General features: G+C 45.0%; 1 protein-coding gene across 6 annotated transcripts in view; it reads left to right on the forward strand.

Annotated features, from left to right (window-relative positions):
• Window positions 1-23,093, forward strand: part of LOC137503789 (coiled-coil domain-containing protein 162-like) — a 146,041-nt gene extending 122,948 nt beyond the window's left edge. For all 6 annotated transcript variants that reach the window (XM_068231273.1, XM_068231276.1, XM_068231275.1 and 3 more), the window contains 8 exons: window positions 2,395-2,547; window positions 4,033-4,155; window positions 4,719-4,871; window positions 5,628-5,837; window positions 8,582-8,702; window positions 19,082-19,138; window positions 19,956-20,083; window positions 22,732-23,093. In XM_068231273.1, coding sequence (XP_068087374.1) covers window positions 2,395-2,547; window positions 4,033-4,155; window positions 4,719-4,871; window positions 5,628-5,837; window positions 8,582-8,702; window positions 19,082-19,138; window positions 19,956-20,083; window positions 22,732-22,824 — 1,038 coding nt within the window. In that variant the 3' untranslated portion in view covers window positions 22,825-23,093. The remainder of the gene's footprint in view (window positions 1-2,394; window positions 2,548-4,032; window positions 4,156-4,718; window positions 4,872-5,627; window positions 5,838-8,581; window positions 8,703-19,081; window positions 19,139-19,955; window positions 20,084-22,731) is intronic.
• The last annotated feature ends 4,022 nt before the right edge of the window (window positions 23,094-27,115 follow it).

Genomic DNA, 27,115 nt, shown 5'->3' on the forward strand with positions numbered 1-27,115 from the left:
TTTGGCCAGATGGTCACTGAGTGACTGAGATTAATATTCAGGGAAGTGGGTGGAGCCTATAATAGCCAATCAAAATTTTCAAGTGAAATATTTAAATTACTGCCATTTTTCCACTGTTAATAACAGATGCCTCAAACCTGCTACAGTTGGTCATTGGGTGACTGGGGTTCAAATGCTGGAGAGGGGGTGAAGCCACAAACAGCCAATCTGATTTGTTTAATTTCTATGGGAATATCCAAATGATTGATGCCAAGGACCCCAAAGCTCACAAACTTGGTCATTAAGTGTTTGTGCGTTAGGGTTAGAAAGTGGGCGGAGCTAACACCAGCCAAATACATACACGGGCAATGCCGGGTCATCAATGGGTGGAGACAAATACAAATTTCACTGGGAAAATGTAAACTGCAGCCATTCTTACACTGTTAATGTCAGAGCTTTTAAACTTTGCACAGTTGGTCACTGGGGGACTGGGATTAATATTCAGAAAAGTGGGTGGAGCCTACAAAAGTGAATCAAACTTCACCTATTGCTTTTCAAGGGGAATATTTAATTGCTACCATTCTTGCACGGTTAATGGCACAGGCCTCAAACCTGGTACAGTTGGTTATTGGGTGACTGGGGTTCAAATTCAGAAAAGGGTGTGGAGCCACAAACAGCCAATCAGATTTTTTCATTTCAATGCAAATTATTGATACCAAAGACCGCAAAGCTCACAAACTTGGTCAGTGAGTAATTGTGTGTTAGGGTTAGAAAAAGTATGCAGAGCCAACACCAGCCAAATACATACCCGGGCAACGCCGGGCAATCAGCTAGTTACTTATAAAACAAGGATTTAAAACCAGTTTAGGTACTGGGAAAAGTACACATAAGCTCACAAGTGGTAGTGTTATGTATAAATGATTATCTCTGCACTGCTGGGTTTTGTCCTTGATATTTGTTTTGTCCTTGCATTCTTGATAGTGGAAAACGTATTTAACAGGATAATATGCAGTCTGTTAATAACAAAACAAAACAAAAAAACGTACTCATAGGATGACTGCAGTAAAAGCAGAATATGAATATGATAAATATTCCAGAGATATTAGCTGTAAAAAGTATTGTGCATATTTAATTTCTCCTTTCCTTGTAAAAGTCACCTTTGTTGGCAGCAAACTGCTTTAAAAGCTTCTCTATTTTTTGTTAGCGTAATGGACTTGCAATGAGATGGTAGCAATTGTGGCTTGCATACGGGTTTTATTCAAATTGCATGCACCTTGGAATTGAGCCAGTCAAAATCACCAGGAAGTGCATTTGATTGGCCCTGTTCTGAGCTGCAAACAATTTGCAGTAAATTTGCAGGCAAGATAGAATTAACAGCATCTCATTGACCATCTCTAGTGACTGGCAGAGAAATTCTGGAGCTGTCTGCTTTTCAATAGATTTCCATCGGCTGAATCTCTGGAACTGTGGTGTTTTTTTATACAGGCTGAAAGTTTTTTTTTTCCATAAAGCCCATCCACGCGATTAGCTTATTTTAGCCTCTGCCCTCACACCCCCAAAGTGGTGAGGGACCATGGTTGTGACAAATCAGGACAATGCCGTTTTTTGGGGGGGAAGCAATGTGGGGGTCAAAGAAGACCAGTTGCAACAGCACTGATCAGAGTAGTTGCGGTGTACAGGTGCTCTGGCTTCCTGTTTTTACTGGCCGGATGGTGAAGTCATGTCATCTTGAAGATAAAGATCCTCAGGTGAGTAGAGAAGGGTAGGGTGCACAGTTTGGTTAGGTGGAGAAAGGGAGAGGTAACAATTAGAAAAAAAAACCACAATCCTGTAAATGTGCTATAAGACTTGATGTATATGTAGCCTTTTCAGCTGATTTACAAGTCAGCACCAGCCACATCACCTACTTTCCTGACAGCTCTGACCTAGGCATCTTGGGAAATAATATCAGGAGTAGAGTGGTGCAGGGAGGCATCCTTCAGGATTCCAGGGTAACTTATGGTTGACATGTCACAGATAGGAGGGAAGTTGCATGGAGGCATGGATACTGTCAGTGCTACATTACATCTCCCCTTCTTTTCTCAGTGATGCAGCTTTCTGGCTCTGAGTAGAATGGAACACAGGCAGTGGGAAGTTGAGCATGTAAGGGGACAGCAAGTCCCTTTTCTACAGTTTAATTTCTCCTGTATCTGACACGCTGATCTTGACTTATCAAGTCTAATAATTTACACAGATTCTTGATATGAGCCAGTAAATTATGTTGCATCTCCTTTCCCACTTTGCCTTTTTGTAGAGAATGCCATCACTGTTGCCCATCTTATCATACAAGTGCTCCATTGTCTGCTCCACCTTTTAATATACTCCTGAAAGTCTCACACAATCTTCCTGCCATAATCTCTGAACTTGTTTTTATAGTCGACAATAGATGGCTATCAGATTAACATGAATAAACAAGTGACTGATCTCATCAGTGAAGTTCGGAAAGAGGGAGTGGACAACATGATTCACTTGAGAAAAAAATATGGCTCGATAAGAAATGATAGCTCTCTGGAAAACACATTGTCATTGGTAAGTTTCTAAAGCTAACTAAAAATCTTGCTTCCCACTATAAATGATACAGGGATCCCATCTGTAAATTCAACAATCTGGTGTTAAGAGTGGAAAAATTGCTTATGTACCATAAATCCTTCAGAAAGTCTGTCCTTTATTGTTCCTCCTACTTTCAGTGTGAAATTGTCACTTCTGATTGATCCACCTACTAACTAAATCCAGAGAGGGTGTAAATCAAGCTGCATTACAGTTCCAATCACATTTCCCATGAAAAAGGATTCTGTCCACCATTTAGCTTCCATACACGGTTTTTCCTGTGTTTTACTCTACTCTGAAGCAGAACAGCACCAGTGCAGCCTCAATTAGATAACATTATAATTCTATATATAAATATATTTAAACAAAATCCATGGGGTGGGGCTTTGAATTTGTTGCCGAAGATCCCCATTGATACATTAGTCCAACTGGGATCCTCAGTAATGAGAATTACACTTGGTACTATATATAAAGATTACATTCTCAATCTACAACAGATACCTTCACAAGCATTGCTGTTGAAAAAAAGTGTTCACATGGCATTGCACATTAACACATTTTTAAATAGGAAAATATGCAGATGCATTCAAAAAATCCCTACTTGTGTCTCCTGATGTGATGAGAAATATGGAACACTGTGGCAGGGGAATAACTATAGGGAAGCAGCACCTGTGATCGCAGGGAAGCCCAGATGGTGGGAGCTAGTATCCACCAGGCCTCCTAGACTCTCTCCAGGGCCTAGGCAACTGTCTAGAATTGCCTTGTGGAAGATCTGGCTCTAGTTCTCTGCATTGGGTGGCAGTCCCTCACCCCAGTGACCATGTTTGCAGACAATAAGAAAGTCAGAGGAATTATTTTAAAGATCCTTCAACTTAGAAATCAGGATCTCGGAGTACTATTTCCGAGTGTACTTACTGGAATACTTTTTGTTTTTGACAGGGTCCACAACAGTGTTCTAAATGTTGATCCACAACTTTTTCAAAGTACCTTAGTTTTTGGTGGTTGTTTTTTTTTTTTTAAATAGAAATTACAACTTTAGTTTATACCAGTAGTCCTCAAACTAAGGCCCGTGGGCCGAATGTGGTCCCCTGAGGCTTTTTTACCGGCCCCCCACACAGCAAATGTATCACTTATAGATGCAGTCAGCTACATCTTTAAATATTGGTGGTCCGTATATGGAATAGCAGTGCTGGCACCACCCATCCACATGGAAGCCAGAAAGCAGTATTTCGCCGATTACAAATCAAATTCCACATCAGGTCAATGACACTGCTGTCCAATTGGACTGCAGGTCGTCACCTGAGTATGCTTCACTGTCTGGCCCGCAAATACTTCTACATCATTTTATGTATACTCCGGCCCCCCAGCAGTCTGAAGTATGTTGACCCGGCCCTTGACCAAAAACGTTTGGGGACCCATGGTTTATACGAATATTAATGTGTTTCTTTTTTTATTTCCTATAATTAGAAGTCTCTAGAGGATGACAATTTCCAGCTACAAGCATTATTTTGCAAGCTGAAGGCTATGAATAAGTGGAAGATCACAGCAAAGGAAGGACAGTTGCGGGAGAAACTGAGAAATGCTGAAAAGGTACGCGCTAGACTACATTTATTCCTTCAGCTGCTGTGGAAACCTGATGTGCATTCAACATGATGAACAACACAAGAGAAATTAATCTCTATACGAGTGTTAAGGGATACGTTTTTCCATGTGTGAACATTTATACTTCATGCATCCTGCTGTTGAAAATAAGCACTATGTCGTAACATTTACACAAGGTGGAAAAATAATTTATTAACCAGCAGGAAAGTGCCATCATTTATTATACAAAGATAATCCAGTTTAATCAGAAGAATATGGGAATGTCTGGCTACATCACCGTTTTTTGTCTCACTCCTGTTCGGTTTTCAGTCAGTATATCGCAATCACGCAATGCTGGATCTTGTGTATTCCCCAGGCTGTTAGGGTTCCACTGTGCAGAGAAAACCGATTTATCAATCCTCCTAAAAGAATCCAGATTGGAAACTGAATTTGCATCTATGGATTTAAGTTTTGTAGGTCCATAATAGCACCTAACATATAACATTTCTCTCTTATTCACTTGTCCTATCTCCAATAAATATTGCCATTATTTCCTTTACTGTTATTAACAGGAAGCTGTCCACAACAAAAGGGAGGGTTTGAAGTTGAAGCTGGTGGTGGAGCAAGAGGTGGCCTTGTTACGCCAGGAACTGATGATTGCAAGGACAACTCTGTTAAGGACACAATCCGATGCCAGCAAACTGAATCAACAGCTGATCAAACAGGTGCAGTGTTCCCATTTCCAGCTTTCTCTGCAGCCTAGCATACTGTAAATAGGACAAACCAACATATCTGTTCTATTTTAATCCAAGGGACCTACATACACAACACAAGCTGGATAAATAAACACATTTTAATTTGGAGAGTTGTAGCATCATTCATAATCTCCAGCCTCACTTTTCTTTGCTGCTAAACGTTCTGTTTGGAAATATCAGCATTTCAAGTTGTGGTCCACAACGAGTCACATGATATATGCCATTCCTTATTCCTGTACACATACAGGAACATGGTAATGGGTTACATGTTATACAGCTGCAGGACATCTACCGATGGAAAAGGTGGTGCTTAGGCTTCCGTTAGAGTAGTAGGTGAGGACTGACACAATTATAAACTGTCTTCTCAGTCCATCTGTACTTATTGGGCTGCTTTTCCTTCTGGCAGCCAGGATTTCCATTATAAAGCATGCGAGGCAGGGGAGTGAACGTTAGGGGTTTGCAGGCACATAGTTTTGTATGGTGTTGACTTAAGAGCATGTATTGTGGACTCTTTAGTGTTCTAACGTAAGTATTCCATAAAATTGTTATGCTAGATCATATTATGTATGTCAAATAATGAATTCTATTATCTTTGAAGATCTGTTGTATGATATCATGTCCTGTGTTGTGTGGTGGTTTTTATTAGATGTTGTATGTTAGATCTAATTTAGTCTTGAAGCAAAGTACATTTTTAGAGGTTACTGACTTTATGATATTGCTTTACAGAAACAGTGTCTAAGTGAGTCTGAACACAAACTCTCGCAGGAGACAAGAAGATGGCAGCAGCTAGATAGCGTGAATTCCTCTAATATGGATAGACTGCTAGAGAACATTGAAGACAAGGAGCAGAAGCTGCGCTCACTTGTGGATGAAGTAGAAAGAACCTCTAAAATGGGTCAGCTGCAGCAAAATAAAGTTAAAAAAGAAGTAAAGCAGGTAAAGATTGTACATATCTGTTTAATAACAAAACTTGGGTGCTCTGGGGTAATTGCCCCTTTTGTCCCTATAGTGGTGCCAGCCCAGCTTCTACCCCCTTTCCCTTACCTCCATAGTGACCCCACAGCCTAGGGGTCCATCTGCCGGGTGTCATTTAAAAAGTCAGTATGACTCCCTCCACTCATAACAAATGTGACTACAAAACATCTGTAGTGGAGGGGGTCCTTTATTGGAGGGAGAAAAAGGTGAGTAGATGTGGCAGCACAGTCCTGGGCTGCTCCCCCAGTAGTTATGCCTAAGAGACCGACTGCCAGTTGGGGAATGCCTCAAAGGAGTTTGTCTAGTGTTCAGAAGAATGTTTGCCCTCACATCAAGTGCCCGCCTAACTGCCTAGTGCCAGTTTCTGTTTGCAGGTCAGCTGCTATGAGGTTTATAAAAGACCTGGTGACATTTAATAATTTAAAGAGGCAACACCAGTGATGTCACTGGAAGTAGCTGCTGCATGCTTTTTTGACAGTTGGAAACAGCTGTAAACCGTTATTTCCACAATGCAATGAGGTTCACAGACAGGAAACTGCCAGGACCATGGTCCTCACAGTTTCCTGTGGGAGGGGTTTCACCATAATATCAGCCATACAGAGCCCCCTGATGATCTGTTTGTGAAAAGGAATAGAATTCTCATGTAAAAGGGAGTATCAGCTACTGATTGGGATGATGTTTAATTCTTGGTTACGGTTTATCTTTAAGTTGGGCATATTCCAAGAAATTTCCTCTATTGTCTGGCAAGAAATCTTCAGGTAGTTCACTGTATATATTACATGGGGAAAGGAATGCACTAGGGAGAGACTAGGGAGGAACAGGCCGCAAACCAATGTTAAGACTATAACCCACTCACTTTAGGTGGGATCAAACCAAATTGAACATATAGACACCAAAAAATAAGAGGCCATCTACCCTATGCAGTACATGGAAAAATAGCTCTATACATAATTATTAGCACAAACATTTACATCAGCCTGGCTGAATGTTAATAATGTTGTTTTTCTATACACAGATGCTGTAGGGTATATATTTGTGGGATCACTCTATTCTCCGCCTTGATGAGAAATTCCACTCTTGCTACAAAATTGCTATAAACGTGTGTCCAATTTGCAGTTAAAAGTTCCCTTTCCATTTGTTTGCAGCCAACAATTTATATTCCAAAACTGAAGTCCATATTGCACTTTAACCACTTGAGGACACCCCTAGTGACCAGGCCATTGCTAAATCGGCCACTGGAGCTTTAAAGGGATACTGTAGGGGGGTCGGGGGGGAAATGAGTTGAACTTACCCGGGGCTTCTAACGGTCCCCCACAGACATCCTGTGCCCGCGCAGCCATTCACCGATGCTCCGGCCCCGCCTCCGGTTCACTTCTGGAATTTCAGACTTTAAAGTCTGAAAACCTGTGCGCCTGCGTTGCCGTGTCCTCGATCCCGCTGATGTCACCAGGAGCGTACTGCGCAGGCCCAGTATGGTCTGTGTCTGCGCAGTACACTCATGGTGACATCAGTGAGATTGAGGACATGGCAACGCAGGCGCAGTAGTTTTCAGACTTTAAAGTCTGAAATTCCAGAAGTGAACCGGAGGCGGGGCCAGAGCATCGGTGAGTGGCTGCGCGGGCACAGGATGTCTGTGGGGGACCGTTAGAAGCCCCGGATAAGGTAAACTCCTTTTTCCCCGACCCCCTACAGTATCCCTTTAAAGCCTCGCTGCAGGGCCGCACAACTCAGCACACAAGTAATTCTTCTGCCCCCCCGCCTTTCTCCTCACCAACAGAGCTTTCTTTCGGTGGGGTCTGATCCCCCCCCCCCCACCTTAAAATAAATGTACGTATTTTTTAATAATAATTTTTCCTCCCTCCCTTAGTCAACCTATCACAGCGATCGGCTGTGATAAGCTTCAGTCTATCACATGGGCCCGCTCCTATGTCCCCCAGGGGGACAGCCGTGTCACACGGCTGTCCCCAGTACAGTGCTGCCTTAGCTCGCAGTGCTGTACATAGTTATTAGATGGCGATCGGCGATGGGAGACTGAAGGCGGAGCGGAGCTACGTCATCCAAGCAGAGAGCTCTCCTGCACTCCCCACAGGAAGCCAATTACGCCAATCGGCGTGGAGTGGTCCTGGGGCTGCCGCCGCATTCACGCCACTTGGCGTGGAGCGGTTGGCACCAGTTTAAAATCTGTACACTGTGTTGCATTAGTTTTCAGTGTAAACATCCCAATTTAGCTTCCCCTTCTTGTATAAGTTTTTATCTGCACCCACCAGGAAGAGCTGTTGCCTGTTTTCCACAACTGTGCAACGTAAATGGCAGGTAGTCCTGACACTCCCATTCTTGACAGAGTTCATATAAACACGTGTGGAGTAGCTAAGTATCTGACTGAATTCAAACACACAAGATGAGCAATTTCACAAAATATGTGCTACCAATCTTAAGAATATCTAAAGCTGAGCTGACAGGGTTGCTTATTTTTTATCAAAGGTGAAATTTCAAGGATCAGATCCGTGGTCTGTTTTTTCTTTTTCTCAGTGGTAGTTTTATTTTTAGGGCTGTTTCAGTCTTTTTCAGTGGTGATCTTGTTATTCTGTGTGATGTTCATCTAAATGGGCGAATTGTTTTTTACATGCATGCATTTATATCAGTGCTTTAGTGCTGGAAAGGCCATAGTGAATGCCACTTAACTGTGTTGCTGCTTCCCATTCTAGATAAAAACACAACTTGTACAGGAAAGACACTTGAAACTTGATGCTTTCCAACGTGTTGATGAGCTACAGACTCAAGTGTATGACATGGAGACGGGCAATTCTGTGCGGAGCACACCTATAGGTGAGGCCAATATATGGTTAATGGTAACTCAACCCACAACTTACTTTTCCATTGCAGTTAAATGCAAATGTCCTGTCTTAACCTGTGACACATTATAGTACACCTATTGTTGGCTATTTTAAATATGAAAGTACTCCAATAACATAACAATCATATAGGTTCCCACTTGAGCCGCACTCCAACGGACAGTGTAGTGTACAGTCCGATGGTGCACTTGTAGTCTGGTTGGGGCAGATGCATTACCACAATAGACTGTATGGGGAACACATCTGCAGACCGCACAAAAGATTTTTCCATTTCTGCTCTGTCGCGCAAGTGTGAACAGATCCTATTTATAAAATATCTGTTCACTGACAGTTTTCCAAAGCAGCTGAACGACAATAAAGTCAGTTTTCCGCTATAGTGGGAACCAAGACTTTTAGTTATTGCAGTTGAAATGTTATTTTTATATTCATTTTTTATACACACCTATATAATCAATTCTGGATAGTGCATAACCACTTGTAAGGCCCCTAGCCAATTGCAGGAAGAATGGAGTTCCCCATGTTTGCTGGCCAGAGATTATGGACTAGTGGAGGAAGTCTATTCAGTAGCAAAGCGGACTCCTTGAAAATAAGCTATCTTCTGATAATTTGTCAGTTGCTTGGGGAGTGACACAATTGACAGAGCAACATTTTATAGAGACCTGGGCTCAAACTCACAGATATCGAGCAAATAGCACAACATCCCTAAAATCAAGATTGTTGATTCCATATATCCAGTAGACATGCATCAAGGCCAATCTCATAGAGGGGTTCTTATGCTAATGGTGTATACAATAGCATCCTACACATACAATGAGCGTGACCACGGTTGGACATATTTCTAAAAAGCCTGAGAACAGACTTACCTGGGGTCGCCCACAGGGGAATAGCCCAAGTGACAAAATGGAAACAGAATTTATGGGGTTAATGTACAAACCAGCATTATGCTGTAGTGGTGCTCAAATACCCCTTTTCAAAATTCGAGTTAGGTCGAATTCGAATAGTAAATTATTCGAGATCAGTCGAATATTCGAGTCGAATAATTTTTACTCTTCGATTCGACCTCGGAATTCGAGCTCACTATTCGAGTCTGTATTCGAGCTCATTATTCGAGCTGACTATTCGAAATGGCCTTAAATAGCTTCCAACACTTGTTTTGAGGGTGAATGATGCAAGAAACCTCTTTTTTTCCAAGTAACAACAGCAAGTGATTATGTGGGGATGTTCCTTTAAAAAAAAAAAGTTGAAAAGAGAAGTTGTGTCCAGAAATTTGTTCAGTACTGTATATACTTCTTCTTCTTCTTCTTCTTTATCTTCTATATCTTCTTCTTCTTCTTCTTCTATATCTTCTTCTATATCTTCTTCTTCATCTTCTTCTTCTTTTATATTGTCTTCTTCTTCTTCTTCTTCTTCTTCTTCTTCTTCATCATCATCATCTTCTTCTTCTTCTTCATCATCATCTTCTTCTTCTTCTTCATCTTCTTTTTCTTCATATTCTTCTTCATCTTCTTTTTCTTCATCTTCTTCTTCATCTTCTTCTTCATCTTCTTCATCTTCTTCTTCATCATCTACTTCATCTTCATCTTCTTCATCTTCATCTTCTTCTTCATCTTCTTCTTCATCATCTTCATCTTCTTCATCTTCTTCTTCTTCATCTTCTTCTTCTTCATCATCTTCATCTTCTTCTTCTTCATCTTCTTCTATATCGTCTTCTTCTTCACTTATTTCTCTTTTCAAATTTTTTTTTTTAAAGAAATGCAGCTATTTTTGAGCGTAACAAATAGCTGGTGGCGCACGCATGTTGGAAGCGCCATTGTATGTGCTCCCTGGCAGTGGAAACACACAGACAGCAGGAGGCAAATTCAGCAGCAGGAGGAGGAGGATGAGTGTGTGGCAGCAGGAAGTCAATGAGGCAGGCAGCGTGACATAATAGCCCTGGTACCTAGCGGTGATACCAGGGCTGTAAATAAACACAGCAGGCAGGAGGTCCCAGACAGCGGTCGTGCAGCCCACATTGTGTCCAATACACAACTGGGACAACACAGTTTTCAACCCGGGCACCTCAGAAAAATTAAACCTTTTTTTTTTTTTTTTTGGTTTTGTAGTTTTGGTTTTACAACCAATTACACAGATATAGCTATTTTTTGACGTAATAGCTGGTGGCAGAGTGGCAGCAGAAGGTAAATCTGTGTACCCTGGCGTTGGGAAACACAGACAGACAGACAGACAGCAGCAGCAGCAGCAGCAGCAGGAGGAATGGAGGAGTAATGTGAGCAGCTATTGTTTGACGTAATAGCTGGTGGCAGAGTGGCAGCAGAAGGTAAATCTGTGTACCCTGGCGTTGGGAAACACAGACAGACAGCAGCATCAGCAGGAGGAATGGAGGAGTAGTGTGAGTGTGGCAGCAGGCAGGCAGCGTGACATAATAGCCCTGGTACCTAGCGGTGATACCAGGGCTGTAAATAAACACAGCAGGCAGGAGGTCCCAGACAGCGGTCGTGCAGCCCACATCGTGTCCAATACACAACTGGGACAACACAGTTTTCAACCCGGGCACCTCAGAAAAATTAAACCTTTTTTTTTTTTTTTTTATGGTTTTGTAGTTTTGGTTTTACAACCAATTACACAGATATAGCTATTTTTTGACGTAATAGCTGGTGGCAGAGTGGCAGCAGAAGGTAAATCTGTGTACCCTGGCATTGGGAAACACAGACAGACAGACAGCAGCAGCAGCAGCAGGAGGAATGGAGGAGTAATGTGAGCAGCTATTGTTTGACGTAATAGCTGGTGGCAGAGTGGCAGCAGAAGGTAAATCTGTGTACCCTGGCGTTGGGAAACACAGACAGACAGCAGCATCAGCAGGAGGAATGGAGGAGTAGTGTGAGTGTGGCAGCAGGCAGGCAGCGTGACATAATAGCCCTGGTACCTAGCGGTGATACCAGGGCTGTAAATAAACACAGCAGGCAGGAGGTCCCAGACAGCGGTCGTGCAGCCCACATCGTGTCCAATACACAACTGGGACAACACAGTTTTCAACCCGGGCACCTCAGAAAAATTAAACCTTTTTTTTTTTTTTATGGTTTTGTAGTTTTGGTTTTACAACCAATTACACAGATATAGCTATTTTTTGACGTAATAGCTGGTGGCAGAGTGGCAGCAGAAGGTAAATCTGTGTACCCTGGCGTTGGGAAACACAGACAGACAGACAGCAGCAGCAGCAGCAGGAGGAATGGAGGAGTAATGTGAGCAGCTATTGTTTGACGTAATAGCTGGTGGCAGAGTGGCAGCAGAAGGTAAATCTGTGTACCCTGGCGTTGGGAAACACAGACAGACAGCAGCATCAGCAGGAGGAATGGAGGAGTAGTGTGAGTGTGGCAGCAGGCAGGCAGCGTGACATAATAGCCCTGGTACCTAGCGGTGATACCAGGGCTGTAAATAAACACAGCAGGCAGGAGGTCCCAGACAGCGGTCGTGCAGCCCACATCGTGTCCAATACACAACTGGGACAACACAGTTTTCAACCCGGGCACCTCAGAAAAATTAAACCTTTTTTTTTTTTTTTTTTTATGGTTTTTTGGTTTTGTTTGTAAAACAAATTACACAGATATATAGCTATTGTTTGACGTAATAGCTGGTGGCAGAGTGGCAGCAGAAGGTAAATCTGTGTACCCTGGCAGTGGGAAACACAGACAGAAAGCAGAAGGGCAGTACACAGCAGCCCACTGTAGGTGTAAAATGTGTGGCTGCAGGCGACGTAATAGTCAAAGTGAACCAGGCTGGCTTAGTGAGCAGGAGCCAGGAGGTGGTAAAGGGTGGTAAGGCACATTAACGATGGTTCTTAGCCAGTTCATGTCCCCCTCTCGCCGACAACAGGGGCCAGGAACTCGCCTTCCACCCACGCCTGGTTCATCTTGAGAAACGTCAGTCTGTCCACAGACTTGTGAGACAGACGTGAGCGTTTCTCGGTGACCACACCACCAGCTGCACTGAAGCAGCGCTTGGACAGCACGCTGGAAGGGGGGCAGGACAGCACTTCCAGGGCGTACTGCGCCAGCTCGCTCCAGATCTCCAGGCGCTTGACCCAATACTCCATGGGATCAACAGGGGCATCGCTGTCAAGTCCGCTGTAAGACCCCATGTAGTCAGCCACCATGCGGGTCAGGCGCTGGCTGTGACCGGTGGAGGATGCTGCTGCATGCACCTCCTCTCTAGTCACTGCTGCCGGAGCCTCTACAGTCCTGTAGAGCTCGTGGCTGAGAGACAGCAGGTCTGTGGGGCGCTTGCTGCTGGATGTAGGCACCTGCTGCTGCCTCTGTGCTGGCTGCTGGACAGTGGGGGTGGAAGGCTGGGGGAAGGCTTCCTCCAAGCGCTCAACAAGGGCCTGCTGCAAGCTCCTTATTTGTTGCGCTGGGTCTCCTCCTGCAGGCGGCAGGAACTGGCTCAACTTCCCCTTGAGGCGTGGGTCCAACATCATGCTGATCCAGATGTCCTCCCTCTGCTTCATCTGGATCACCCTGGGGTCTCTGCGCAGGCACGTCAGCATGTGCGCTGCCATTGGGAAGAGGCGGGCCACGTCTGCTGGCACATCGACGGCAGTGCTGCTGTCCTCATCCTCCTCCTCTGCCTCGTCAGCCTCATCCTCTCTCCACCCCCGCACCAACTCAGCTGCACTGTGCTGATCCCCCTCATCAGCAGCAAGGTCAGGGACCTCCACCAAGTCCTCCTCCTCCTCCCCCTCAGAGGTGGACTGTGCAGCTGCTTGCCGCTCCTGCTGGTCCAAGACTGCCGCTCCCTGTTCCAGCAAAGCATCGAGGGCCCTGTTCAGCAGACAAACCAGGGGCACCCACTCGCAGACCATAGCATGGTCCCTGCTCACCATGTTAGTGGCCTGCAGAAAGGGAGCCAGCACTAAGCACACCTGCTGCATGTGCCTCCAGTCATCATCGGGGACGATGGACGGGATGTTGCTGGTCTTGTCCCTTCTCTGAGCGGCGGAAACAGTGGCCAGGGCAAGGTACTGTTTGACAGCGCGCTTCTGTTCAACCAGACGCTCCAACATCGCCAGGGTGGAGTTCCAGCGAGTCGGAACGTCAAGGATCAGCCGATGGCGTGGCAGATCCAGCTCCTTTTGCACGTCTTCCAGGCTCGCACAGGCTGCAGCCGAGCGCCGGAAGTGACGCACAACGTTCCTTGCCGTTTCCAGCAGTTCGCCCATCCCCTGGTAGGTGCGCAAGAACTTCTGCACCACCAGGTTCAGCACGTGGGCAAGACAGGGGATGTGGGTCAGGTTTCCCCTGTCTATTGCGGCAACCAGATTGGCCCCATTGTCGGCCACCACCTCTCCGACTCTGAGGCCTCTGGGGGTCAGCCAAATCCTCTCCTGCTCCTGGAGTTTGGCCAACACATGGGTTGCCGTCAGCTTGGTCTTCCCAAGGCTGACCAAGTGCAGCAGCGCTTGGCAGTGGCGGGCCTTCACGCTGCTGCTGAGGCGGGGGGTTTGGCCAGGTGTGCCGGAGGATGGCAGAGGATCGGAGGAACCTGCTGCAGTTCCCCTGACCCTGCGGGGTGGCACCACCCACTGTGTTGCTGCTGCTGCTGTGCCCGCTGCTGCTCTCCCATCCTCACCCCCTTCCACCAAGCTGACCCAGTGGACAGTGAAGGACAGGTAGCGGCCTGTCCCGAAGCGGCTGCTCCAGGAGTCCATGGTGACGTGGACCCTTTCACCAACCGCGTGCTCCAGCCCTCGCTCCACATTGGCCATCACAAAGCGGTGCAGTGCAGGAATGGCCTTGCGGGAGAAAAAGTGTCTGCTGGGGAGCTGCCAGTCTGGGGCTGCGCAAGCAAGCAGCGCACGAATGTCGCTCCCCTCCTGCACGAGCGTGTACGGCAGGAGTTGGGAGCACATGGCCCGTGCCAGCAAGCCGTTCAGCTGCCGCACGCGACGGCTGCTGGGAGGCAGAGCCCTAACCACCCCCTGGAAGGACTCGCTCAAAAGGCTCTGGTGTGGCCTTTTGCTGGCACGGGAATCAGCAGACACAGCGGAGGAGGCCACTGAGGACTGGCTGCCAGAACAGGCCTCAGTGTCGGCGGCAGGAGTTGCAGAGGGGGGAGGAGCAGTGCGTTTCCGCACTCCTGCTGGTGCTGCTGGAGGAGCAGGAGGGCGGGTGGCTGCTGTTGCTGCTGCTGCTGAAGGCTGTGCAGTGATGGGTGTGGTGCCACTGCCAGCACCAGATGCCTTCAGCCTCTGGAACTCCTGATGCTGGTGGAAATGTTTCGCAGCAAGGTGGTTGATGAGCGAGCTGGTGCAGAACTTTAAGGGGTCTGCACCTCTGCTCAACTTCCGCTGACAGTGGTTGCAAGTGGCGTACTTGCTGTACACTGTGGGCATGGTGAAAAAGCGCCAGATTGGTGACAGAAACATCCCCCTACGGCATGGAAGTGCTGCTGCCTGTCTCCCTGTGGTGGTTTGGGGGGGGGGCTTGGGTGCGGCTGGTGGTGGTACTGGCAGATGCTGCTGCTGCTGCTGCTGAGCCTGAGACACCAGCAGGCTGTGGGACCTGCCTACTGCTGCTGCCAATGCTTGCAATGATGCGCCTCCTTGCAAGGCCCACAAGAGCATCCTCCTCCTCCTCCTCAGAGCTGCTGAGGACGACATCCCCTGGAGGTGGTGGCACCCAGTCTCTGTCTGTCACTGGGTCATCAACATCCTCCCCCTCCTGAAACATGTCCTGCTGGGATGAGGACCCCCCAAACTCCTCTCCTGATGCATGGATGGGCTGCTTGACTGTCGCCACAGTCTTGCTGTCCAATCCCTCATCCCCCAAAGTGCCCATCAGCATCTCCTCCTCAAGATCGCCAACAACAGCAGACAATTTACTCATGATGCCTGGGGTCAAAAGACTGCTGAATGACAGGTCGGCGAGTGACGGTGAACTGGCCTCCTCCCCAGACCCTGCTGGGCGGCTGCTGCGAACAGGGGTGGTGGTGGTGGTGAGGGTGGAGGCCTCAGATGCAGAGCTGATGGCGGGCTGCTCATCCTCCGTCATGAGTTGCACCACAGTGTCTGCATGCTTTTCCTCAATGGGACGTTTCCGACCCGGCTGGAGGAAAATCGGAGCAGGTGCTACACGCTGCTGCTGCTGTGTCTCTGCAGCGTGAGTTGCAGATGCTCCTGCTGGGCGGCGCCCAAGGCGTCCACGGCCAGTGGCTATGGGAGGAATGTTAGCCACTGACGCTGCTGCTGCGGAACTGTGCATTGTGGCGCGCCCGCGGCTTGCCACAATGCTGCTCCCTCTCCTCCTGATTCCCTTGCTGCCCTTCCCCTTGCCCAAACCGCGCTGGCTGCCACTTCCAGACATCTTCGATGTTTTGGGCGTATAGACAAAAGTTTTTTAAAAGGGCGGGTGAAAAGTGGGGTACTTTAATGGAGTGGGTTGGTGGGTGAGGTGACTGAGTGAGTGTCCCTAGTACAGTAAGTAAGTAGTAACAGTCAGGAAGTACAACTAGAAGTTACAATAATCAGTAGTAATCACAAGGAAATAGAGTGTGTGTACACTACAGACAGTGAGTGCACGCACGCGCAAACACGCGCAGGAGCTAGCCTATGAACAGTGACTGAGTGAGTGTCCCTAGTACAGTAAGTAAGTAAGTAGTAACAGTCAGTAAGTACAACTAACTAATTACAATAATCAATCAGTTATCAGAAGGAAATAGAGTGTGTGTAGTGTGTACACAGACAGTGAGTGCACACCTGCAGGAGCTAGTAGCCTATGAACAGTGACTGAGTGTCCTAGACTCCTAGTACAGTAAGTAGTAACAGTAAGTACAACTAACTAATTACAATAATCAATCAGTTATCAGAAGGAAATAGAGTGTGTGTAGTGTGTACACAGACAGTGAGTGCACACACGCAGGAGCTAGTAGCCTATGAACAGTGACTGAGTGTCCTAGACTCCTAGTACAGTAAGTAGTAACAGTAAGTACAACTAACTAATTACAATAATCAATCAGTTATCAGAAGGAAATAGAGTGTGTGTAGTGTGTACACAGACAGTGAGTGCACACACGCAGGAGCTAGTAGCCTATGAACAGTGACTGAGTGTCCTAGACTCCTAGTACAGTAAGTAGTAACAGTAAGTACAACTAACTAATTACAATAATCAATCAGTTATCAGAAGGAAATAGAGTGTGTGTAGTGTGTACACAGACAGTGAGTGCACACACGCAGGAGCTAGTAGTCTATGAACAGTGACTGAGTGTCCGAGACTCCTAGTACAGTAAGTAGTAACAGTGAGTACAACTAACTAATTACAATATTCAATTACAATAATCAATCAGTTATCAGAACTTGGAAATAGAGTGTGTGTAGTGTGTACACAGACAGTGAGTGCACACACGCAGGAGCTAGTGGCCTATGAACAGTGACTGAGTGTCCTAGTACAGTTACAGTATATAACTACAATACTAATACAATCAGTAGTAAAGGACAGCAGAAATACTGGTATAGAATAGAGAGAAATAAACAGAGGACAGGAGGACAGCTGCCCACACAGGCAGGCCCTGAGGCCTAAAGCTGTAAGCCTGCAGCAGCTGGCCTGTCTCTATGCAACACAAAAGCTACTAACTAAAATACAATGTCTAACTAACTAACAACAATATAGGTGTGTATAGGAGGTGTATGTGAGCAAAAACGCTAGGTAAATGACCACAATAAAGCTCTTGCTAAGCCAAAGCACAAAGGAGCAACTCTCTCTCTATGCAAGTCTCAGGCAAGGACGGAGAAACGTAACATGGCGGCCGCTATTTATAGGGTAGGGGCTGGCCAGGGTCCCCCTCTGTGATTGGCTGCCGTCAGAGGGCCTGGGAGCCCTCTGATTGGCTCTAAGGACATCAATCTGGGCTATGACGCTATTCGAGCTCGGTACCGAGCTCGAATAGCGCCGTTTGCTCGAATAGCTCGAATAGTGAATGGGCTATTCGAGTGTACGCGAATAGCCCATTCGAATAGCTGCAGCTATTCGGAGCTCGAATACCGAGCTCGAATAGCTGAAAAAGAGCTCGAATATTCGAGCTACTCGAATATTCGAGCTCTGCTGAGCACCACTGTTATGCTGTAACACTTGGTTTTACGCACATATCACCACATCAACTTTAAAGCCTAGTCCCTGAGGCCTTAAAGTAAACCAGAGACCAAAGAATAGAAAGAATCGATACATACAATATGGGGCTTCCTCCAGCCCCATAAGCATGTCTGAGTTCCTCGCCGTCCTCCCGCGGTCTGACGTTCAGCCACAATCAGCCCCCGGTAACAGACTCAGTCGCGTCAGTGCGGGTCTGCTGCGCATGCGCGGACCTCCTGACTGAGCCTGTTACCGGGGCTGATTGTGGCTGAACGGCAGACCGCGGGAGGACGGTGAGGGACTTAGATGTGCTTATGGGGCGGGAGGAAGACCCGGGTAAGTATCAATTCTTTCTATCCTTTGGTCTCTGGTACACATTAATGCACAGTGCAATATCATTCTCATTGCTGGTGCAAGATTACCACGTGAGTGTAAAAATAGCACGAAGGATACATACTTTGTATCTGCAGAACTGGCAAGCGCTTGAAACATGTATATCCGTGTATGCTAAAAAAATGTCATGGTTTATGTGCATTGACTGCAAGACATTTTGTGATAACTCAAGCAAACCTTTCCTTGCAGTGGCTATGTTTATAACTGTGTTAGTAAATCAACCTTCTGTCCCACTGCATGGTGGCATTGTATGCTATGTCACAGAATCTGACCCCTCTCATCCTCAATTTTGAATTCTTACTACTGTTGCAGCTGTACATTAGAAGACAATTATATCTAGAAAACTGAGGGTGCATTCACACGCATTTAATTTTGATTGGCCAATTTTTCCACATTCGTTGTAGTATGAGGCCAATAGATTTAGAATATTGTGAACAGATTGTGTAGGTAAGCTCTCATACTACATGGAGGTGGTAAAATTAACCAATCATATAATTGGATGTGTGTACACACCCTAAAGGTGTCCACTAATGATACAATTTGCCTAAAGATCGATTACAAACAATTCTTCTTATGAGTGACCATAAATGACAGTTTGAGACCACTAATGGACAAAAATCTCCTAACCAAACCAATCAGATTGCCGGGATCGAACCAAAATTCAGGTTGATTTCCTTAATCTGATTGGATTGGTTAGGAGATTTTAGTCCATTAGTGGTCCCAAACGATCATTTACAATCGTTCATAAGAAGAATCGCTCATAATTGATCGTTCAGCAAATTGTATCATTAGTGGCCACCTTAAATATGATTTGCAGCATCTAATAAGTCACTTTTTTCTTTAGGACTAAGAAAAGGATCAGGTTCTCTCCTGTCCCTGAAAGCTAGAAGCCATTCAGCAGGTAATATGAGTAACATAACACCAACCTCATGTTACATGATATGATCTATACATGATAAAGACTGGTAATATTCAACAGTGGTCCTGTTCACATAGTCTCTTTTTTAGGGGGAGAGAACTGGGTTTGACACTTTAGCATGGCTTGTGATTGCAGCCTAATGAGGAATAAACAATAGATTTTTGCAGCCTTATAATGAGGAATACACAATAGATTTTTTCCCCTGGCTTTTACACATGGAAAGGCTGTGTCTATCTATAAATTGTAACACAACTGAATGCTAGTGATAACTAGCATGCTATGTTGTGTTGCAAAGTGTGTTTGTGAGGGGCCAAATTTGTGCATTGTGGAACTTCAATGAAGAAACCCAGATACAATGGAGATGGATATGTATGAAGGTGCCCATCTTTCCCATGGGAGAGCGTGGAGTTGAGTCTGTTCTGCTTGTCCATTAGTCTGCTGCAGTCTGCTCTGGAAAGCGGTCAGTTAGTGGACCAAGTGTGAACCAGCTTTTTTTCTTGTGTGATGGCTTGTTGTTTGTTGTCTTCTAGGGGTTGGGAATAAACTATATGGAATAAAGTGTATGGAAGCTGCACTGGTGTGGGGTGGATTCTACCAGGACAATATGAAGAGTTAAAACATTCTTAGCAGGGAAATAGCCCTGTTTAGGGCAGCTATCAATTTATAACAAACTATTGAATGTTTATGAAAGCAGAAAACTTCCTGATTGATTCCATGCTATATGTGGAGATGCCTTGTGGTAGAAAAAAACATGTGAATAGCATTTTAAAAGATCTGCTATTTTTATTCAATTATTCAGTTTCCTGTATCACATCGGCTGCACCTTTTCACTTCACTCAAGAAGCTTGGGATATTCTCCCGTATGGTCTACCAGCTGAATCCAGGGCAAGCACCAACCGAGAGATGAGGCTCCAGAGGCCTAAAACTGTAAGTGTCAAATGTCCGGCATGTCATCAGCAATAATAAACTGTACCACATGATACATCTGAGAAAAGACAAAGCGCAATACGGAAACACCTCTGTTTTGTTACAATGGTATTTTCCAAAATGTATAGAATTGTGTTCTAGCGCCCCAAGTCTTTGCTGTGCCAAAGTGTCCTATGCTATGTAATACTACCATCTGTGCCATGCTTTTAGTACCAGCATTCATTTATGGTGCAAAGACTCATCCAAACCTAGTTTTGTCCTGCAGCTTTGCCTGCACTAGATTGATCTTATTTCACACCTAAAATGAAGGTGACACTTACCAATAGAATATTACATCTACATTTAGAGAAATCCTGAGCTAGAATGAGCCAAAATTGGGCAATACTAACAGTTAGGCTAACCCTGCAAAATGTGATGCATCGAACTGTTGTAAAAATAAGAATAATGTGGGAATTAACTGGATTTTTCTGTCCCTTTTCTAAACTGCCATTTGGCCAGCAATTCAAATTAAAGTGTACCTCCTTGCAAACATGGACTCTTCTGCAGCAGTCCCAAGACTTCTATCAGTATGGCTTCACACTGCTGCACTCACCTGCAGATCATTTTGGTTGGTTCTCACACAACAGGCACATGTAACAATAGCTGCTGAATGCAGTTTCCTTGTCCGTGCTCCACTTATTCCAGACAGCAGGGGCAGCTGTGAGAAAGACATGTAAGGGCTCGTTCACACTACAAGAGCTTTTCTAAGCGCTTTGTGATTTTAATAGCTCTTGCTGTTATCCTATGTGTGTGTTCTCACTGGAGCGATGTGATTTTGTAAAAATCCCCCATAGCATTGCATTAGCAAGAGCATTACAAAATCACTAGCGCTTAAAAAGCTCTTGTAGTGTCAATCTGGCTCAAAGGGCTGGTGCACAGCAAAGCGGTTCTGGAGTGTTTTTTAAAACGATTGGAGGGGGAAAACCGCTTGGCTAATGTATTTCAATGGGCTTGTGCACACCAGAGTGGTTCGTTTTTTTCACAAACGCAAACTCAGGGGCTGCAGCATTTTTTAGATTTCTGAGGTGTTTCTGCCTCAATGTTAAAGTATAGGAAAGTGGAAAAAAGCTCAGAAAACCGCTAGATCAGAGCAGTTTTCCAGGCGTTTTTGTTACAGAAGCTGTTCAGTTACAGCTTTACTGTAACAAAATATGACATCTGCTACACAAAAACGCTCCAAAAAACGCTAGGCATGTTTAAAAAACCTCTCAAAGTGGTCTAACACCCAGCATTTCAACTTTGCTTTAAAAGATTGCTTACAGCTTAGAAACTATTATGCCAGTTTTTTGTTTTTTTTAGCAGAAATTCACTAAATGGATTAAACCTGACATTTTAGTGTTGCATTTAGCTAGAAATCCTCCTCGTGCTGAGGTTTAGATACAAATGTATCTATTTAGAATGTAAATAAACAAATACCTCTCAGAGAGCACAGAGGACTTCCCAGACAGGCTTTTCAGAGGTCTATTTGCATTCCAAACAAAGATACATTTGTAACTAAACCAAAGCACGGATGCGGATTTCTAGCTAAATGCAAAGCTAAAATGTCATGTTTAACCCATTCAGTGAATTTCTGCTTAAAAAAAATCTGGCATAATAGTTTCTAAGCTGTAAGCAATCTTTTAAAGCAAAGTTGTAATGCTGGGTGTTAGACCGCTTTAAACATACCTAGAATCTCTCTAAAACCTGCTTCAAAAACCTCTAGTGTTTTGCGGATCTGCTAGAGGTTTTTGGTGTGCACTGGCCCTTAGATGGATTTTTGGCCCTTTTTAGCCCCGTACACACTCCTAGGTGTTGTGGTTCACCATGAGCTTGCTGGGCAATATGTAACGCTTTCATTTCCTGACAGAAAGTTGCATTTAAAATAAAAAATAGTTGTTAGGCAACAGCAGTCAGTTTAGGTTCTTGAGTGTTGCTTTATCAAGCACTATGCAATGCATATAAGCCCTAAATGGAAGAAGGGAGCTAGCAAGCAATCAACAAAGGCTGCCTTAGCCAAGAACTGTCCATCATGTGCACGAGGCATTATAATAGTAGTGGAATACAGAAGAGTAACAATCCCGCATGTGCAACTTTCTGATGAGTAACTAATGGTGTGACCCAGCAATGGGCAGCAGTGGAGAATTTGGAGAGATCAGCTCAGGAGGGGCATAAAGAAGCTGACAGACCAGCAGGAAACACCACAGCAGTGTTCAGTGTACATTTACATGCTGGCAATGGAGAGAGCACACATGTAAACAACAGAGACAGCCAATGCAAATTTTGTTGCAATTCATATGCAGTTTGGAATTGGGCCAATCAAAATCATCTGCATTTGAGTGGACCAATTTGAAGGTGCATACAAATTGCAACAGAATTTGCATCAAGTCAGAAAAATAATATGCAGTTCATTGATCATCTCTTGTACATAATAGACAACCAGTGGGTTCCATATCTCACATATCTTCAGGGAAGCAGAATCCGTTATGTATTATAATTGCATTATTTTTCAACGGGATATCTGGGATTGTCTATTTATAAGTAAACTTATGCTTTACATTATAAATATTTATAATGCTGATTCATATTAATACTTTGTATTAACTATTCTGTATCACCATCTGGCTTTCCAGGTACCAAGCAGATGCAAAGGAGCAGAGCTGGCAGACTACACATCGCAAGCCATCCTTACCCAGCTGCATGAGCTAAGATTACATCCCAAATAATATTGGCGATTGTTATGCTGATACCATTTTTAACACAAATTCCCCCCCATTAAATCAATACTGTGAGAAGTATGTAAAACGCTTAGGGAAGTTTATTTTCTGTGTTTTAAGCTTGTGCCCCCCCCCCCCCACACACACACACACACACACCTTTTAAGGAAGTGTTTGTGTGTTAAAATGACATTTATGCTCTTCGACTTGGATTGGAAACAAGCCTAAACAAATAAGGATTTGCCTGCTGAAACCTCCTTGTAAATTCTTAAATGGTACAACCATTAAACTTCTGTTTGTCTTTTGCAATTTGATGAAGGACATCACTGCTGTGTGCTTCTTTTACTGTTTAAAGTGAACCAGAGATGGTACAGTATCGCTAATTTATACTTACCCAGGGCTTCCTCCAGCCCCATAAGCACCAATGTGCGCCTCACTGTCCTCCTTGGACCCTCCGTTATGCCACTATGGCTCCCGGTAAGCACGGGCAGTCGCATCCTTCTGCCGCGCACGCACCCCTCGTTGCGCTCCTGTCCCCTGGAGCGTCGTGCGCCTGCACAGTACTATGTCCCCTGGAGCGTTCTGCGCCTGTATTACTGCAAAGACCAGGGCCAGATATAGAGCTGAGGAGCCTATAGGCACAGAGTTTCTGGCGCCCTAAACCCTGCCCCTCAGCACAGGCCACATCCCCAAACCGCACCTTTTTTGTTATAAGACCACGCAAGGTAATTCACATATTACCAAATACAATTAGAGTATACCAACAATGTTCAGATATTGCCAATGACATGCAGAGAGTCACTGAAATGAGATCATATGGAGGCACTGTAAATGGGGCACTACAATGGGAAGTTGAAGTGTAGAACCTACTTTTAACACTGCATGACCCCTCTTCCACATATCGCCACTCCCCCCATGCACACACACAGATCGCACATACACACAGCTCTCTTGCACTCACAGATCAGAACACACACACACACACACACACACACACACACACACACACACCTTAAACATGCACTTCTTCCATCCATGAAAGGACTGTGGACACAGAGCAACAGATGATGGAAGGCAGATAAGTAATCACCTCATTAGACTTAATTGACCACAATTGACCACAAACAAACCCTGAGTCTTCCCCATTGTACTTCAAAAGGAGAACATTAGCCACACTTAAAGAATTTCACACCTAGCCTGGATAATTGCAGTGTAAAAGCAGCAGGGGTTTGAACTCCTGAAACATTATTAGTATTATTATTATTGATTTATAAAGCACCAACGTATTCTGTGGCGCTGTACAAAGTAAGAAACAAACATGGGGTACATAATACAGACAATGGTGTACATTCATATACAAGATACATAATTAGTGACAAAATACAAAAAATGATACAGCATACAGAGTACAAAATACAGAAGTGGAAATGACAGTGATAAAAGTAACATGATGAATAAAATGTATAATGATTTCCAAGACACAAAAGGGGGAGAGAGCCCTGCCCTTGCGAGCTTACAATCTAAAGGGAATGGGGGAAAACAAGAGGAGGGTTAGTATACGATAAAATATATAAAGGCAGTGTGTTTTAGGATACCTAGTAGGAGTGCAATTTGGTCTTAGGACAAAGGGAAGTGGCCTAGGGTAGCGCATATGCTTGTCGGAACAAATGAGTTTTTAGAGAGCGTTTAAAAGTAACAAAGGTTGGCAAGTGACGGATGTGTTGTGGGAGGGGATTCCAGAGAAGGGGTGAAGCGCGTGCAAAATCTTGTAAGCGGGAATGTGAGGAGGTGATTCTAGAGGAGGACAACAGAAGATCGTGTGCAGATCTGAGATTGCGATTGGGTTTGTATCTGGAAATTAGTGATGATATGTACCGGGGAGAGAGATTGTGGAGAGCTTTGTAGATTAGGAGTTTGAACTGGATCCTGTGGTTAATTGGCAGCCAGTGAAGAGCTTGACAGAGAGGGTCAGCTGAGGAAGATCGAGAAGAAAGATGAATGAGACGAGCAGCTGAGTTCAGTACCGACTGGAGCGGGGCCAGTTTGTTAGAAGGTAGTCCACAAAGTAGTACATTGCAGTAGTCCAGACGAGAAATTATAAGAGCATGTATTAACATTTTGGTTGTGTCTTGAGTGAGAAAGGGACGAATGCGAGATATATTTTTGAGTTGGAGATGGCAGGAGCTGGTTATGGAGTTAAGATGAGTAATAAAAGAGAGAGAAGAGTCGAATATTACCCCCAAGCACGGTGCTTTGGGAACTGAAGTGATGGGAGTGTTATTAACATTTATAGTTACTTCAGGCAGAATGGTGGCCAGAGACGGTGGAAAAATTATTAGTTCCGTTTTACTCATATTAAGTTTTAGGAAGCGAGAGGACATGGAGGATATAGCAGACAAGCAGTCAGGAACACGTTTGAGGAGGGAGTTGAGGTCTGGGTCCGAGAGATACAGTTGTGTATCGTCTGCATACAGGTGGTATTGAAAACCGAATGAGTTTATGAAGTCATGAAGACCGATGTAGATGGAAAAGAGGAGGGGACCAAGGACAGAGCCTTGAGGAACCCCGACAGACAAAGCATGAGGAGAAGAGATCTGATCTGAGTAGGAGACTGTGAAGAACCTTCCAGAGAGGTAGGAAGATAACCATGTGAGAGCAAGGCCCTTTATTCCTACATTTGAAAGTATTCGTAAGAGTAAGGTGTGGTCAACCGTATCAAATGCTGATGACAGGTCAAGAAGGATGAGTATGGACAATTGACCTTTGGATTTGGCTGTAAGGAGGTAATTGGCTACTTTGGTAAGGGCCATTTCCGTGGAGTGGCTGGAGTGAAAGCCAGACTGGAACTGATCAAGTAGGGAGTTAGCTGATAAATAATGGCTTAATTCTGCATGTATGTGGCGTTCAATTAGTTTGGATGCAAATGGGAGAAGTGAGACTGGGCGTTATTTGCGAGTGTGGTAGGATCTAGAGATGGTTTTTTAAGTAGTGGTGTCACAACAGCCTTTTTGAGTGGCGACGGAAAGATGCCAGTGGAGAGGGACAGGTTAAATAGCGATGTTAGTGCAGGCATGAGAGATGAGGATAGCTGCGGAATGAAATGGGAGGGAATAGGATCCAAAGAACAAGTGGTTAGATTAGCTTTGGATATTATAGAGGAGAGAGAATGTTCAGAGAGTGTAGAGAAGGCAGTTAGAGAGCAGTCAATGAGAGGTGTGGAGGTGGGATTTGAGGGTTGTGTGGAGAATTCACTTCTGATTTTGTCAATTTTATCAGTGAAGTATGTTGCAAATTCTTCAGCTGATAAGCAAGATGAAGGAGGAGGGGGATGGAGAACGGAGTTGAAGGTGCTAAACAAGCGTTTTGGGCGGATATTAGGGAGGAAAAATAGGCCTGTTTTGCCACAGAGAGTGCGTTTCTGAAGTTGTTCAAGGCTATTTTATATGCGATGAAGTCCTCATTGGTGTTACTCTTCCTCCAACGCTTTTTCGCTGCTCTAGAGCATCTTTTTAACTGTTTAGTGTCTTTGGTCATCCAGGGTTGGCGACTGACACAGTGAGGGCGGACATTGCCGAGGGGGGCCAAGTCATCCATGACTTCTGTAATGGAGCTGTTGTAGTGTATAGCAGCTGAGTATGGGTCAGTGAAGGATTGTATGAGGAGAGGTGCCAGGGCATCAGAGACGGATTGCATGTCTAGATTGCGATAGTTTCTGCGCATATGTGAGCGTGCTTGTGACAGAGTGGTAGGAAGAGAGAGAAGCTAAGTAGGTTATGGTCAGAGAGTGGTGTTGGATCATTAGTAAAGTCAGTGACAGAGCAGAGACGAGTGAATACGAGGTCAAGCGTATGGCCATTAGTGTGGGTTGAGGTAGAGGACCACTGAGACAAGCCATAGGAGGAAGTGAGTGAAAGATGTTTGTTGGCGACAGCGTTCTTGGTGTCAATAGGAATGTTAAAATCACCCATAATGATGGTAGGGATGTCAGAGGACAGGAACTGGAGAAGCCAGGCAGAGAAATGATCTAGGAAAAACAGAAGCAGGGCCTGGAGGGCAGTAAATACCTGCAATCTGGAGGTTTGTGGGTGAGTATAGTTGGACTGCATGGACTTCAAAGGATGGCAGGGAGAGAGAAGGAATAGGAGTGAGAGGTTTAAGAGGAGCACTTGTCTGAGAGAAGAATGCCCACCCCTCCACCATGTTTATTCCCACTTCTAGGAGTGTGGCTAAAGTGGAAACCTCCATAGGAGAGGGCGGCAGGTGAGACTGTGTCAGAAGGGGTCAGCCAGGTTTCAGTGAT

The sequence above is a fragment of the Hyperolius riggenbachi genome, chromosome 4 (assembly GCF_040937935.1).
Source record: "Hyperolius riggenbachi isolate aHypRig1 chromosome 4, aHypRig1.pri, whole genome shotgun sequence".
NCBI lineage: Eukaryota > Metazoa > Chordata > Amphibia > Anura > Hyperoliidae > Hyperolius > Hyperolius riggenbachi.